Genomic DNA, 14,180 nt, shown 5'->3' on the forward strand with positions numbered 1-14,180 from the left:
ACTGTACAAAAGCGTCCAAGCGGTTACACTTAATGGATGGTGAAAAAACAACCAGATGAACTGATAAACAAAAGAGCTACAGGGCCTAACATCTACCATCACACTATTATCACATGGCTTTTATTAATACAATATCAATATTTTACTTTTAAAATATCAGTTATCATCAACACTAGTATATCGTGACACCCCCTATACACAGTATATCTTGATCAATGGATATGACAACTATTAATATTATTCTTGAGTTTTGACTGAAAATTTTTATTAAAAGAATGCCAGTCGAAAATACTAAATAATACTAGTAAATATAATTTGAAAATAACAATAATTAGTGTACAAAGCATCTTAAAATAAATGTTGAAGTTTCTTAATTTACACCATGACCATAGCAACAAGCTCATAGCAGAGATTACGTTTGATCAAACACAACGCATGGATTAAGGGCTGATCAGTAGGCTTTGTCAAGGTTTAACCTCTGGTTGTAAGACAGAAAACACACACACACACACACACACACACACACACATACTCAAAAGGCCAGTTGTCCTGTAGGGCAGCTTTAAGCACAGTAGAGCTCAGATAAAAGACGTATTCTGCTGGTTGGCCGATGATTTTCTAAGTGCTAATCCTCTTTTTTTCTCTCTCATGTTTGAAACACAGGTCAAGGCTGTGTAAGTGGCTATATTACAGCAGATGTACAGAGTGATTTTTAAAAAGCTTTCTTATTTTTCTGAGGCGTTGGAGACTAAAGCTCTTTGCTGGAAGAATGAAGGCGAAGACGAACCTACTATAATGCCATGGCCTTGACTTGACAATCCATTTCCTAAAACTTCAGTAAAGCACAGATATGATTTTATCCCACTGATAATGCTGGTCTACCATTTTAATATTCAAGAGCTTCTCAAGAGCAAGGCTTATTAAAAAAAACAAACAAACATTAAAAAAACAACAAAAAAAACACTCTTTACAATGATACTATTCAGTGCATATATATAACATTTTAAGATGCTAATAAGATGGGCTATGTTCATTTTATTTGCAGCTTTTTGGAAATGAGTAGTAATGCGACCAAAGTAGTTTCTAAAACCTTAAAATAATTTTCAGTGAGTGAACATACTATATGTAACTTTGCAACAGCAGTGAGCAGAAGCTGGGCAAATATGGTCTAAGAGCAAATTTAATTCCAGGAAATAAAAATGGATGTTTAAAAAAACATGTAGGCTCCTCAGTCAGTGACATTTCCACCGTAATCTACCCAGCTTTAGCTCATCATACCTTTGTGCCTCATTTACATGTAAAGACCCAGGAAAATACTTATGTTAATCACAAAATAAATGAGCGGCGATGTAGTTACCATGGTTTCAGAGTAACAAAATTGAGTTTTCTTCTTAAAAACTCCAAGGGAAGAGCAATTAAGTACAAGCAACACAAATTACTGCATGTTTTTCTCCTGATAATGTGAAAAAATATAGCAGCACTTGGCTCTTTAAGTTGTTTTGGAGAGATGATTAAACTGTTACTTACTGTTATGAATACTCATAACTACAGAATATTAGTAATGGAGTAACAAAACCTTCGCCTCTTTCAGTTACAAGATGCGTTACATCAGTTGGGGCCAACTCTATTTTTTTTTTTTTTTTACTACGGTTACTATGGTTCTGCCTCCTATCCTTCAGCGTGGAGTCGAACAAAGGCTAAATTCTTTGGCAGGCAGCATTAGTTGGCTGGCAAGAAAATAGAATTTAATATAAAAGATGTTTCAGGGTTAAGCAAAGTCCTCGAGGTCCAGTTGTGTGGGTGCAGTAATTCAATTTAGATAGAAAATGTGTGTATGACTTTGTGTTTAAGGATGAGAAATTCCCCACAAATCCCCGGGCCAGCCAAGAAACAACACCGAAGTTTGATTTTGTTTGTGTGCGACTGTAAGAATGAGATAGAGGGAGGAGTGACAGTTTCATTGTTTACCTCTAGCTGTTTGCGCCGACAGCGTGATGACAGTGAGCCAAACGCACACTGACCCCTGATGAAGCTCGCTCCCTCGGTCCTCTCTCTCTCTCTCTCTCTCTCTCTCTCTCTCTCCCTCCCTCCCTCCCTCCTGCCTGCTGGTAACACTAATTGCTTAAACATGCAGTCCTTTAGTTGTCATGGAAACTATTTTATTGTCATTTTATTGGAAATGGTGGCCTTGAGCTTTATATTAGCTAGCTACATAACTATAACAAAATGCTTTCTCTGGCTCTTTTGATGCGTCTATAATATTCTTAAGAGCATCTTTCTCCCCCTCTGGTAGCAGACGTAACTTGCTTGACTTTCTCGAATTATTCACTTGTCATCATCATTTACTCCTCATCTTCTTGCACTCCTTCATCTTGCTCATTTTTCTGTTATTGTTCAAAATCATCCTCATTAACATCCCCCTCAACTTACCCTTCATTTTTGTCATCTTGCACTGTCTGCTTCCTCTCCTCCACTTATCCTCTTCACTGATTCCATATAACCTTTTTTCTGATTTTCTGTTCTTCTATTTTGTCACGCATTTCCATCGTCTCCCTGTCTGCCGTTTCTCCTCTTAGTTTTTTCTTCCTTCTGCTTATTTATATTCCTGAATCTCACACTGTATCCTCATCATCATGATCCTACACATTTTCTCTTTGTCACTTCATCAGCTCCTTCTCCTATCCCACCTCTTTTCTTAATCCTTCATCCCACATACCTCCATCAGCTGCATCATCCTGTCCTCATCCTCCTCCATCCATTTTCTGCTCTCCTTATCTTCTCCACCACTCTCCTAAAATGTGTTTTTCCTCAACAAAGTCTCTAAAAAAGTCATTTTTCCTCTTTCTCCTCTTCATCCTACCTTTTACTGGTGTTTCCTTCCCTTTTTAAATCACCGGCGGCAGCCTCGTGAGCTCGAGCACCTTGCCACCCTGTTGACTTGCTCTCTACTCTGCATCCTAATGTGCTTCCCTCAACGTTATCTCCTGTAGCATTGCCTCTATCTAAATGTTTAGTATGCACACTGTGTCCAACTGGGGCTTTTGTCACTGGCTCTGTACATTATTGAAAGCGAGCAGATCACTAATTCATGTCAGCTGAGCCTTGTGGGGTTTGCGTGGAGGTGGGTGGGAGCTTGTTGCTTCTTGAAGGCCTTTCATGTGGCTTGAACCATGTCTTAGCCATCACATCCCACACCTCTGCTCTGTCCTCCCTTGTCTCCTCTGCTGTCTCCTTTCACATCTTCTCATTTCACCTCGCTCTGGCCTTATTAATGACCTCTTATTCTTTCTTCTTTCGCTCCCTTTTCCTGTCCTTTCCTTAGCTCTGTCAATCTCCCATGATGTGGCCCCTCTGTCTCTGTACAACCACTATCCGCTGTATAGAGATTTCTACTCACTCTGTTTCCTGCTGTAGTCGCTTTCCATCTCTCCTCACTCCCTCCCTCATTCATTGATGTCTAATCTAATTGCTTTTGCTCTGACCCCGGGGACCCGGGCACAGTGTAACAAGCTCCCAGTGGATACACTCTGCCTCCGCCTTCATCGCTGCATCCCTGAATCGCTACTTTCTTCTTATCTGTTTCCTCACCGACTCTTCCCAGTGCATTCATTCATTAGCAGCACTAATGCCGTAGCCCCAAGACGCACAGCGTGATATTGTGATCCTGCTGGCTTAACTGAATCTAATCAAAGGCTGACTAGAGCACAACATTGGGTCAGGAATGACCAATTGCAACAGGTTTTTCTCTTTTTAAATGAGGAGTTTTTTTCTAAACCGCATCTTAGAGTGGGCCACAGAGAGAGGAGACGAGTGGTTGATAGAGTGGGATGAAGTAAGATTCAGGGCAAAAGAGAGAAAAACAAACAAGGAGAGGAGGGAAGGGAGAATGAAAAAATGGGGAAAAGACAACATGATAACATGGAGAGGCTCGCAGGACCACTGCAACTGAAATGTAATAGAAAAGGTGAAATATGAAGATGCAGCCCAGTGAACTAAAACAGATAAGCCATTGCACATTTTAACAGCTTTGGCTCCACTCAGAAATAAGGATTTTGGAAGTGTGACACACATTTTAACTCTTCTTTTCTCCTTGATCCTACAGTGCAATAAGACATCTGTGAATAGTGTCACCTTAAATGAAACCTGAAGCAAAGACACACTGGCTTACAAATCCTGCTGTGTTTGAGAGCCTCAAAATTTCCCTGCACCGAATTCCCTGTTGATCTGCAACTTATTTCCACTCACTGTTTGCTCGATAGTGAGGATGTGGCATAAAAAAACATGAAAGAAGCTGAAATTCTCCCAACAAGTCCTCACGCATCACACTTGGTCCATGGTGAGATAAGCCGGCAGATAGTGAATGAATATGAGCAGTGCATTTGAGAATAACCTCAGGTGTCTGTCATGTTGCGTGAAAGTGTGTGAGCACAGTGAACAAATACCTCAATATTGCTCCCTGTTTCACTTTGACATGAAGCTCAATGACAGAAGACGACTCAACATCACTTTTAAAGTGAGAGCCATACAGTTTGTGTGTGTGTGTGTGTGTGTGTGTGTGTGTGTGTGTGTGTGTGTGTGTGTGTGTGTGTGTGTGAGCTATGAGTCTTTTTTTGTCTCATAAATATTAATGATAGAACACCAGCATAAAGATCAAAACGTTTTTTCCTGAAGGTTAATAGGTCAAATGCGTTGATCAAAATCTAGTTGTTGCACACACTCCTCTCATTAGAGGCATTTAAAGAGAATCATTTGATACAGATACTCTGATCTTCCCCTCGGCCCTCCCTAGTGTATACTCTCTTTCTCTCTCTCTCTCTCTCTCTCTCTCTCTCTCTCTCACACACACACGCACGCACGCACACACGTACACTCTGTAGGTCCTGTGGGCTCAGGCACTGGGCTGAATGCAGATATCTCTCTTTGAAGTGAGCAAGCTTGCTATATATGTGTTCGTCTGTGCGCGCGCTCACACGCACAAATACACACATACACTGCTTGCTGTGTTGGTGCATGCTTCTTTAATCAGATCAGGTGTTTAATTATTAATGTGTGTGTTACAAGAAGCAGAGGCAGAATATGCGAACAGTTATGACCCTGCAGCTGTACTGTTTAACCTTTACTGCGTGTGTGTGTGTGTGTGTGTGTGTGTGTGTGTGTGTGTGTGTGTGTGTGTGTGTGTGTGTGTGTAAGAGAGAGCTGCTGTGTGTGCATGCATTGTAGGGTTTTGGAGACAGGTCTTGCCTTCGAGCGAACGTGACAGACAATATACGGGACACAGACGCCTCGGGTGACACTTTAAACATTTGTTCTTTCTCTGTGTCTGTCTGTAGGTGCGTGGAAATCATCGCCAAGGAGGGGAGAAGTCTGAAGGAGCTCTACCTTGTGTCTTGTAAAATCACAGACCACGGTAGGATACTTTCAATCGCCGTCCCTTTGTTGCCGTCAACCTCCAACATTATTATCATAACCATTATTACCCACAGTCACTACCATGATTCAGGACTCATTTGATTTTACGACTCGCCCCTTATGAGACTTGCAAACAGTAAAAATATTATTGAAAAGTTTCACACAGAATTAAGCAAGGTTAGGTTGGATCTCCTCGGTGCAGTTCATAGATGTTCACACCGTGCTGTGCTCTACTGTAGGATTTCTATGCATTTGCTTGTGTTTCTGGATTATAGTGTTGGCTGACAGGAGACATACAAGGTGTTTTCCATCCCAGCATACAGACAGGCAGCCTTTATATCCCTCTAGCATCATCTCCCCTTTTCATTTTGTTTACTTTACCTCCCTCCTCTGCTTGATTCCTTTCTGCCATATGCTTTGCAGAATATTTTAGTCTTTTATCACCTGCAGTACAATAAACAATCGGAGTACTTCAGTACCGAAGCATCACCAATGCTGTCAAACACTGCTTGTATGAATTATTTGATTCCTTGTGTGGCATTGGGTTTGTCTGTTTAGTTGTGGCAATGCCAGTGTGTGTGTGTGTGTGTGTGTGCGTGTGTGCATGCGTGCGTGCGTGTGTGTGTGCGTTTGTTTGTTTGTGCATTTGTGTCCCCAGGGAGTTCCACAAATGAGAGGTACCAGCTGTGAAGCCAAAGACTTTTTTTTTTTGGTGCCTTCTTTTTTCAAGAGGTGTTCAATATGACACAATCTGAAGTTCCTTTTTTAAAATTTTTTCGTCGCATATCTTTGGTCCAATCACATTTTCAAATCAAAATACCAAAAATCCCCATTGTGGTCAAAACAAAGCCCTAACTCGAATCAATCATATTCGCTTCAGTTTGATTGTCAAAGTAAGTTTAATTTGACTTTTGTTTTAATGAAGTTCCACATACTTGCAATAGAAATGGTTTGTGGCAGTTTTGTCTTGCTTTTATATTACCTTAACTCATCATTGTCTGAATAAATTTCCCTCTTCAAAAATGCACAAAGGGACTAAAGAGATCCTCTGCTTGTTTATTTCACAGAGTTTTCTTAAGTTCTTATTGCCTCAGTTGCTTGTTTTTTTGACTTTGCTGTTGTCTGAGTGATTAGACTATTGAAAATTGCACAAAAAGACTACTGAGATAAGAGACAAGCACGCCTTCTGCTTGTTAGTCCCATGGTGTTTGCTTGAGAGCTTAGGGAGCTTTGGCTGGGTCGGGAGCTGTTTTTGTTGTGGGCCTGTAAAGCTCATCGAGGCATTGTATAATATTCGGATGTACAGATTAACTTGATTTGTATGATGCTGTAGTATATATGATGTCGGCTCTTAAAACCACAGGTTAGCCTGCTTGAACATTTGTTCTTGAACAGTCATAGAAACTTGCCGCAGTTATTTTACCTGTCGATCTTGCTTTCTTTCTCACTTGTTTTGTTTGGTAGTTGTTGTGGTTGACGCATATTCAACCCAGTTTAGGAGGAGAGTCATGAAACTGCCCGCGAAATCCTGGGCTGTGATAGTGACCCACCTTATCAAATAAAACACACTGGCCCAAAAAGACTTGTTCCCATACACAAATAAAATGTGCAAAGTCAAGCTGTTCATATGTGTGAGGGAGCTAACAGGAAGTCAGATGTCTTGCCCAGAGGAAGTTTCTAAGGTGTATGCTCTCTACTGGCTCAGCTTGAGAAGGACTCTAGTGTGCATGCTCAGTGTGCCTCAAAATGTGCAATCCTGCAGAGGCCCTGTGTTCCCATTGAGTAACTTTTTTGAATAGGGCAACATCTAGGAATAAGATATCCAGTTTTTTTTTTTTTTTTTGCATACATCGATGATGCTGGCCCATTCAGATCCATTGCAAGCTGCATCATTATATCTGTCTGAATCGGATGGTTGTTCATTTTGTACTTATGGAGGCACGGTAGTTAGGAATTTACAGCTCCAGTTGTTGGCCTCTTTTCTTAACTTTGGGGGACTCCAGAGAGTTCTTTATCTTTTTTGCCCTCAGTGAACCACCACTATTTTACCTATTCTGCAGTAGTTTTACTCAGTAGTTACAGCAGATATGGAAAATAAGGTTTGATGCTATGCATTAAATTCTCAAGGTTTCTGCCAGGAAGTTGTGATTATGTCATATGTGTTGCCGCAGAGTCGAATGGTTATTCTCCAACACGAGCTGCAGTTTGCTGCCAATGTCTGTGAGTTACAGTGACAATAATCACCTTGACCTCTCTGAACCCGAACCTTAACTGTGTGTGCGTGCGTGTGAAACATTATGTGGGTGTGTGTCTACTGGTGTTTGATTAATGACTCCAAGATCACAATAGTACATTAAAACCTGGAATGCGCACAAACACCCCCTTATATATGCCTCTCTTTCTGTGTGTCTCTCTAATCATTTTGACCAAGATGAATTGGTGATATCTGATCTTCTTCCTTCACTAATGACCCCTCTGGCCCTCTTTGGCTGATGATGGGGTCTGTGTGTATTTATATTTGTGTGTACGTGTGTCCTTCCATGATAGAGATGCCTGTTGTAGGAGCTCTGCGCTCTAACAAAATGATTGGTGGATTTCCTGCTTCAGTCTCTGATAAATTAAATAACAGAAATGAGATTTTACATCTGCCAAGCCGGGCCCCCGTTTTTTTTTTTTCCGCCCATCTCCTGTGCTAATTATTTTTATTAATGGCCTCACTGAGTGCATTTGAGATGTCCACAAGCCTCTTACGTTTGAGTGTTCTGTTTTTTTTTCCTCCCAGCTTTTGCTTCCTGTGTGATTTTATAGAAGCTTTGAGGACAGGCAGAGAGAGAGACATAAAGACAGGTTTAGATGACAGAAAGAGAGAGCGAGGCAACATGTAATTTTACTCCCAGTGCAGATGGTTTTAGGGATTATTTTGTGAGGCAAAGGAAACAAATGGAAAAAGCGAGGATAGAGCTTTTTTGGCGTAATGATCTTACTGAAAGCCCTATTAGTGCTGTGGAGAGAGAAAAAAAAAGAACTTCTTAGACTTCTCTCTCATTCATCAAAGAACATAAAATCTAATTAGCTAACATTTTGGTTGTAATCAAGGAAGTGTAGAGACTTGCTAAACACCTGGTTCCTTTGATTCACGTATTTATGCATTTCAGTAGCTGTTGGTTTTTCCACACCTGTAATTTAGGATTGATGATGAATTATGATCATGTTACTGAAGATTTTGTTAAATCTCTAGAAGTGCACCGTCCAGATTTCCTCCGTCTTTCATTCATTTTTCACTCATTTTTCTTTGTGCTATACCTAATCTTTTTGTACATAAGGATAAGATCTTTTCTAACTTTGCATTTTTCTTTGTCTCACTGACATTCTCAAAACCAATTAACACCTGCCACACATACACAAGTCCACATCCACACACATGTATCAAGAGGTGGCAGTTTTAAGTGTAGAAGGTACAGTAGAAAATTATTTACTTTATTTGTTTATTTTTAAGTATTTCAAGATAAATAAAAAACCTTAAACTACAATATTTGTTTGTTTTAAGGCATTGGTCATTTCATTCATTCACTCATTCATTCATTCAACCTTTATTTTAACTCAGAGATGTTGAAATAGAGACCTCATTTACAATATAGTGTAAAAAAAGATCCTTATAAATTAATGAAACCCAGTGTCTGTCACGCCTCACAGAGAGAGAGAGGGCCACCCAACCTTAGCATACAGCTCACAATGATGAGTATTATAATTATCACCGGTAATAAATCTTAGTGCAGAGTGATAAACAGCATCCAAGGGCTTCAGAGTCGCAACCGAAGCATACATGTGTAAAATGTCACCATAATCCAAGACTGATAAGAAAGTTGCCTCATTAAGCGTCCCTCTACAACACAGAGCTTTTAGTCCTATAGAAAAAAACAATTTGTTTTTCCTTAATATGCTCACCAGTTTAGTAGCATGATATTTAAAAGTTACCTTCTCATCAATCCAAATTCCAAGATAATTGCACTCTGTGACTCTTTCAATATTTGTGCCATTCTCAGTAGAGATAATGAGATCTTCATCATCAATATTTTTGGCTCTGGTGAAAAACCTGAATTGAGTTTAATCTGCATTAAGAACTAATTTATGGTTTTTGAGTAGAACTTGTAATTCAGCAAAGCAGCGCTGATTCAAAAAAAAAAAACCCAATTAATTTAGTTGACATTTTATGTCTCAGTATTTGATATTTCTATAACTACAGAAATGTGGTCAAGGATATCCAGAAACAGTGTATGAAGTATACCCACATCTATTCAGACACTGGGAGTTCTCTATAATTCTTGGACTCCAAAAACAGGGAAATACATATGGAATACATTTAGTATTACCCTGAGTCCCAAGCTTATTTAGATAATGCAACTTACTTTTCATTAGGGGACCCTCCAGCTGCAGACCTCTGAGCAATTTTTAGACCTGACCCTTTGTTTAAGAACCCCTAATCTACCGAGTGCCCACTTATCACTGCCACTTGTGGGGTTTGAGGGCTGCAGAGACTTTCCAACACATTCGCTAATTTCATATTTAAATGGGGCGATAGTCAAGATGATGGGGTCTAGAAACAGATTGCCTGTGTTGTAGATTTTGGAAAAAAAAAAAAAAAGCATGTCACTGCTTTATCTAAAATCAAAGTAAAGAAATCTGGCCTCTCCTAAGCTCATGAGATAGAGAGGTTAATTGAAGTGGTTTGAGATAATGTTAAGGAAAATAACATTTAAAAACAGTATATCCTTCCCTTCTCTTCCAGTGAATGGCGAGATACCATGAGGTGACTGGTAGTGACGCAGTTAAAGTCATGACAACACTTGCCAAACACCCACCACTTTTTTTTTTTATAACAATTCACACATGTACATGAAAATTAAAAAAAGACCACCTGAACTCCTTATTCACATAGGCATACAGATTACAGATACAGTCTGCCCATTACCCTTGCAGAAATAAAAGTACCAGTATAAGATAAGGGTTTGAAACCTGATCCTGATGGGAAAACCCTCTCCGCCTCTCTCCCAGTGCTAATCAGATCTCTACACCACCTTCTCACCTTCTGTCCTTCTCACTGAGCGACCAGTACACAGGTAGCAGCCCATACTGTATCTTCAACACACCTGGATAGACATTCATGTCTCCTCTCTCCTCTTGCACTTGTTTGTGTGCGTCTTTTGTCCTCATATATGTGTGTGTGTGTGTGTGTGTGTGTGTGTGTGTGTGTGTGTGATGCGTGCGTGCGTGCGTGCTTTGCATTCACATGCGTCCATTTGTGTGTCTGCACTGTGTGTGTATATCTACCTGCGATTATCTTGTCCCTTGTAGCACCACCCGCTTTATCTGGAGACAAAAAGAGAGACCATGGCACCTCCGTTCTTTACATATGGTAATTCTCCTCTTTCACCCACACGCCTCCCCACGATCCCTTACCTTGTCAGTCACGGCCTCCTGTGTACATCTGTGCGAATACAGGATCGAGTGAGACACCTGTGGGAGACTGAGCGAGTGCGAGGGAAGAAAAGGAGCAGCTTTGGTCTCGGTTGCGAAGTGGGAGGAATTATTTCAGGCTTCCAGAGTGATGCAAGTCAAACTCCCATTTATTTTTTGCATAGGCAATGTGAGGTGACTGGCATTTTGAGCACTTCCAAGTCTTAGATGGTCATGAAATTCTCTTGTTTGAATCATCACGGCAGAATATTAGCACTTTCAAACAACCAAATTCTGTTGTGTGTTGTTGACACAAGTGGAAACCAAGCTGAGCTAAGCTTTGTAGAAACCTGATAATACAAACAGCGGTCACACAAAGTCAAGTCAGTTTTGGATAAGCCCTGCATTGTGTGTATAGTTCCCAGTTGCAACTATGAAGTGTCTTGGATGTGCTACAGCTCTGATTTGCACTTTGGACTGATGGTGTCACCATAGCAATGGGAACTGAGGCGGGTATCGTGGTATCTGCCTGACAAAATAGAAACAAAATTGAGTTAGTAGTTAGTATAGTTGAATCATCCAGTGACTCTTTTTGGTTCAATGTTGTGGAACATTAAGGATATGATTTAAAAATCTTTGAAATGAGAATTAAAAGTGGGGAAAAGTACTTCCTGAACAAGCGTCTCCTTCTACTTTGCAACTCTATTGCTCCTAATCGGAAATCTTGACAATGACAGCCTATCTACCAGACTGTTGTGATTGTGTTGTGTTGTTGTATAAGAGGGACTGAGCTACTCAGATTGTGCATTTCATTATGTCCATCTGTATTTACCCATCTGTCAGCTTGTGAGATTATTCTTGTCATTCAATTTTCATTTGTCTTATTCTCTTATTTGTTTCCCCCCCTTCACAGCTCTCACATAGTTAACATGCATCTACATTTTCCGCCTTTTTTTTCACTTCTTTTTTTTTTTTTCAAGCTATGAACCCGGTTGCAAGACCAAACCTCTTCCTCCTCTCTTTTCCCCTCTCATCCCTCTTTCCATTCATCTTTCAGCTCTTGCTTTCATCTGAGGTGCTTTACTCTAAATGCTCCGAACGTTGATAGATGGGGCTTCCCTGCCCCTCCCCTTGAGCAGAACCTCAAGAATCGCTGTATGTGTGCATGTGTGCGTGCGTGCGTGCGTGCGTGCGTGCGTGCGTGCGTGCGTGCGTGCGTGCGTGCGTGCGTGTGACTCTGTGCTTGTTTACATTGCCCTTGTGGGAGCCTGTGTGTACTTTAACAGGTTTCACTTGCTGCTGGGCAAATTTTGACACACTTACTCCCCAGAGTATCACAGTGCTTTTTACAAGGTGAGGTTACTTAGCATAAAAGCAGCTGAAACAGCATGGTAACTACCTCACTGACAGTGACAATGACATGTGATTGTTATGCCCCCATATAGGATATGATGAAACCATTAGGGTACCCTCAAAGCTCAAGAGTTACTGTGCTAGTTTTTAACCTTAAGCTTGTGTTCGCTTTTTATTATTCTACTATTTATGGAACATCAGTTCATGTCAAACCCCTCAGGTGTGATATCCCTGTCTTGCAGGCCATGGTTGTGTGACATAGTGCCATTTTTAAAGTATACACAACACTGGAGTTTCAGCAAAAAAGAACAGTGAGGAGGACTTAAACGAGGCGATCAGTTATTGTATCTACATGTGGCATGATCAAACTTCATGATGATGTGGTAACAGTGTAAAAGGCTGTAGCTCCCTCTCTCTCTCTGCCTTCTTTCTTTTGCGCATCTCTGTTTCTCTTTGAGCATTTGTGTGTTTTCCCTCCATCTTGTTTGTTTGCTAAGCAGTTATTCACCACCATACAGTCTAAGTGCTGTGAAACATAATGTGATGTAAACTTAGATAGTGTAATAGCGTGTTTGCTCCCCTCTGCCTGGCATTCAGTAGGTAAATAAAGTAACTCTACAAGCAGTCGATTACAATGCGCAGAGCTGTACAGCAGATTTATGTGGGCTGCTAAGGGGAGCAAGTTAATAGACAGTCTTTGTCCGTCTGTATCTCCACTGTGACTGGTTGTGTGTGTATACATGTGTTTGTATAGAGAAGGAAAAAGGTTATGCCTGTTGGATGGTTTGCTGTTTAGAATCGCTCGGTCTTTTCATGTTCATGGCCACTGCCATGCAAAACTGTTTTCAAACCTGAGAGTCATTTTGTCATGCCTTGGTGTTAATGACATATTTTTTGGTTTCACTAATGTCTATTAGGTTTGTTTAAATCTATTTTCAAACACCAAAGATTTATGGTATTGCTCTTTTTGTGTGGGTACTGATACCCAGGAACTACATTGTAGGAACTAAAAGATACATGTACAAGTATGTTGAAAGCAATTCATAGAACAATGCAGCTGTTTTTATTTATTTATAAATCCATTGAGAAATTCTATGGAGAAACAATTGAGTCAAGTGAGTTATTTCATCACTGATGATGTTTCTTGAGAGGAAGAGATTGGAGCTGTTGCTCAGTGGTCAGTGAATATCAGCATATCACTGGGTTAAATTTTTGAGGTCCTCGGTCTAGGAGAGTCGAATCATTTTTTATTCACCTGGCAACTTAAATGTTGGAAGGAGTGTAACCATCACAATGCAGCTTGACAGGAGAATTACCCAGGCGCGATCCTCCTGACATCAATTCCATTAAGCGTAAAACAATGGAACCGGAGGTAGCCAAGCCCATAGGCCAACTCCCATGACCCTTTTCCATATCACGCTGTGACCCTAAAAACCAATGGAGCAGGAGTATACAGAAATAGCACATACTAGGAAAATTCATAAGCGGTGGTGTTTTCTCCTTGAGGGGTAGGAAAGATGGTGGAACAGGCAGAGAGAGAGAGAGAGAGAGAGAGAGAGAGTAACATGTGTTGCTAGACACAGGGAGGGCAAAGACTCATAAAGTGGGTTATTATCTCTGCAAATCAATGAGACTTCCTGAGCCGCGGGGGAAAACAACCAGCAATTCACCAGGCTCAGAGCTGGACTTCAGTACTGCTGGTAGACCACCTGGTTGCTGCAGCATAAGGTTTCAATGTTTGTTCTATGTTATCAATGGCTGCAACAATTAACAAGTTCCGTTATGGATGAATCTACCTGTTATTTTCTTAATTAATCAAATAATCATTCGGTGTATGAATGGTCTTTTTTTTATGAAATGAAAAAAAAAAACGAAAAAAAAAGAAGCTCCTCAAAATTTCCTCATGGAAAGCAGAGAAAAACAGTGAATCTTAATTTAATCAAATGCACTAACCATGAGAAATA

The 14,180-nt window shown here is 40.5% G+C and overlaps 1 protein-coding gene across 2 annotated transcripts in view; it reads left to right on the forward strand.

The window, feature by feature from the left end:
* The window catches only part of fbxl17 (F-box and leucine rich repeat protein 17), a 211,750-nt gene that overhangs the window by 141,884 nt on the left and 55,686 nt on the right, over positions 1–14,180 (forward strand). For both annotated transcript variants that reach the window (XM_022757844.1, XM_022757845.1), the window contains exon 9: positions 5,331–5,407. In XM_022757844.1, coding sequence (XP_022613565.1) covers positions 5,331–5,407 — 77 coding nt within the window. The remainder of the gene's footprint in view (positions 1–5,330; positions 5,408–14,180) is intronic.

This window comes from Seriola dumerili, unplaced genomic scaffold, assembly GCF_002260705.1.
Source record: "Seriola dumerili isolate Sdu_G_001 unplaced genomic scaffold, Sdu_1.0 BDQW01000290.1, whole genome shotgun sequence".
Classification (NCBI taxonomy): Eukaryota; Metazoa; Chordata; class Actinopteri; order Carangiformes; family Carangidae; genus Seriola; species Seriola dumerili.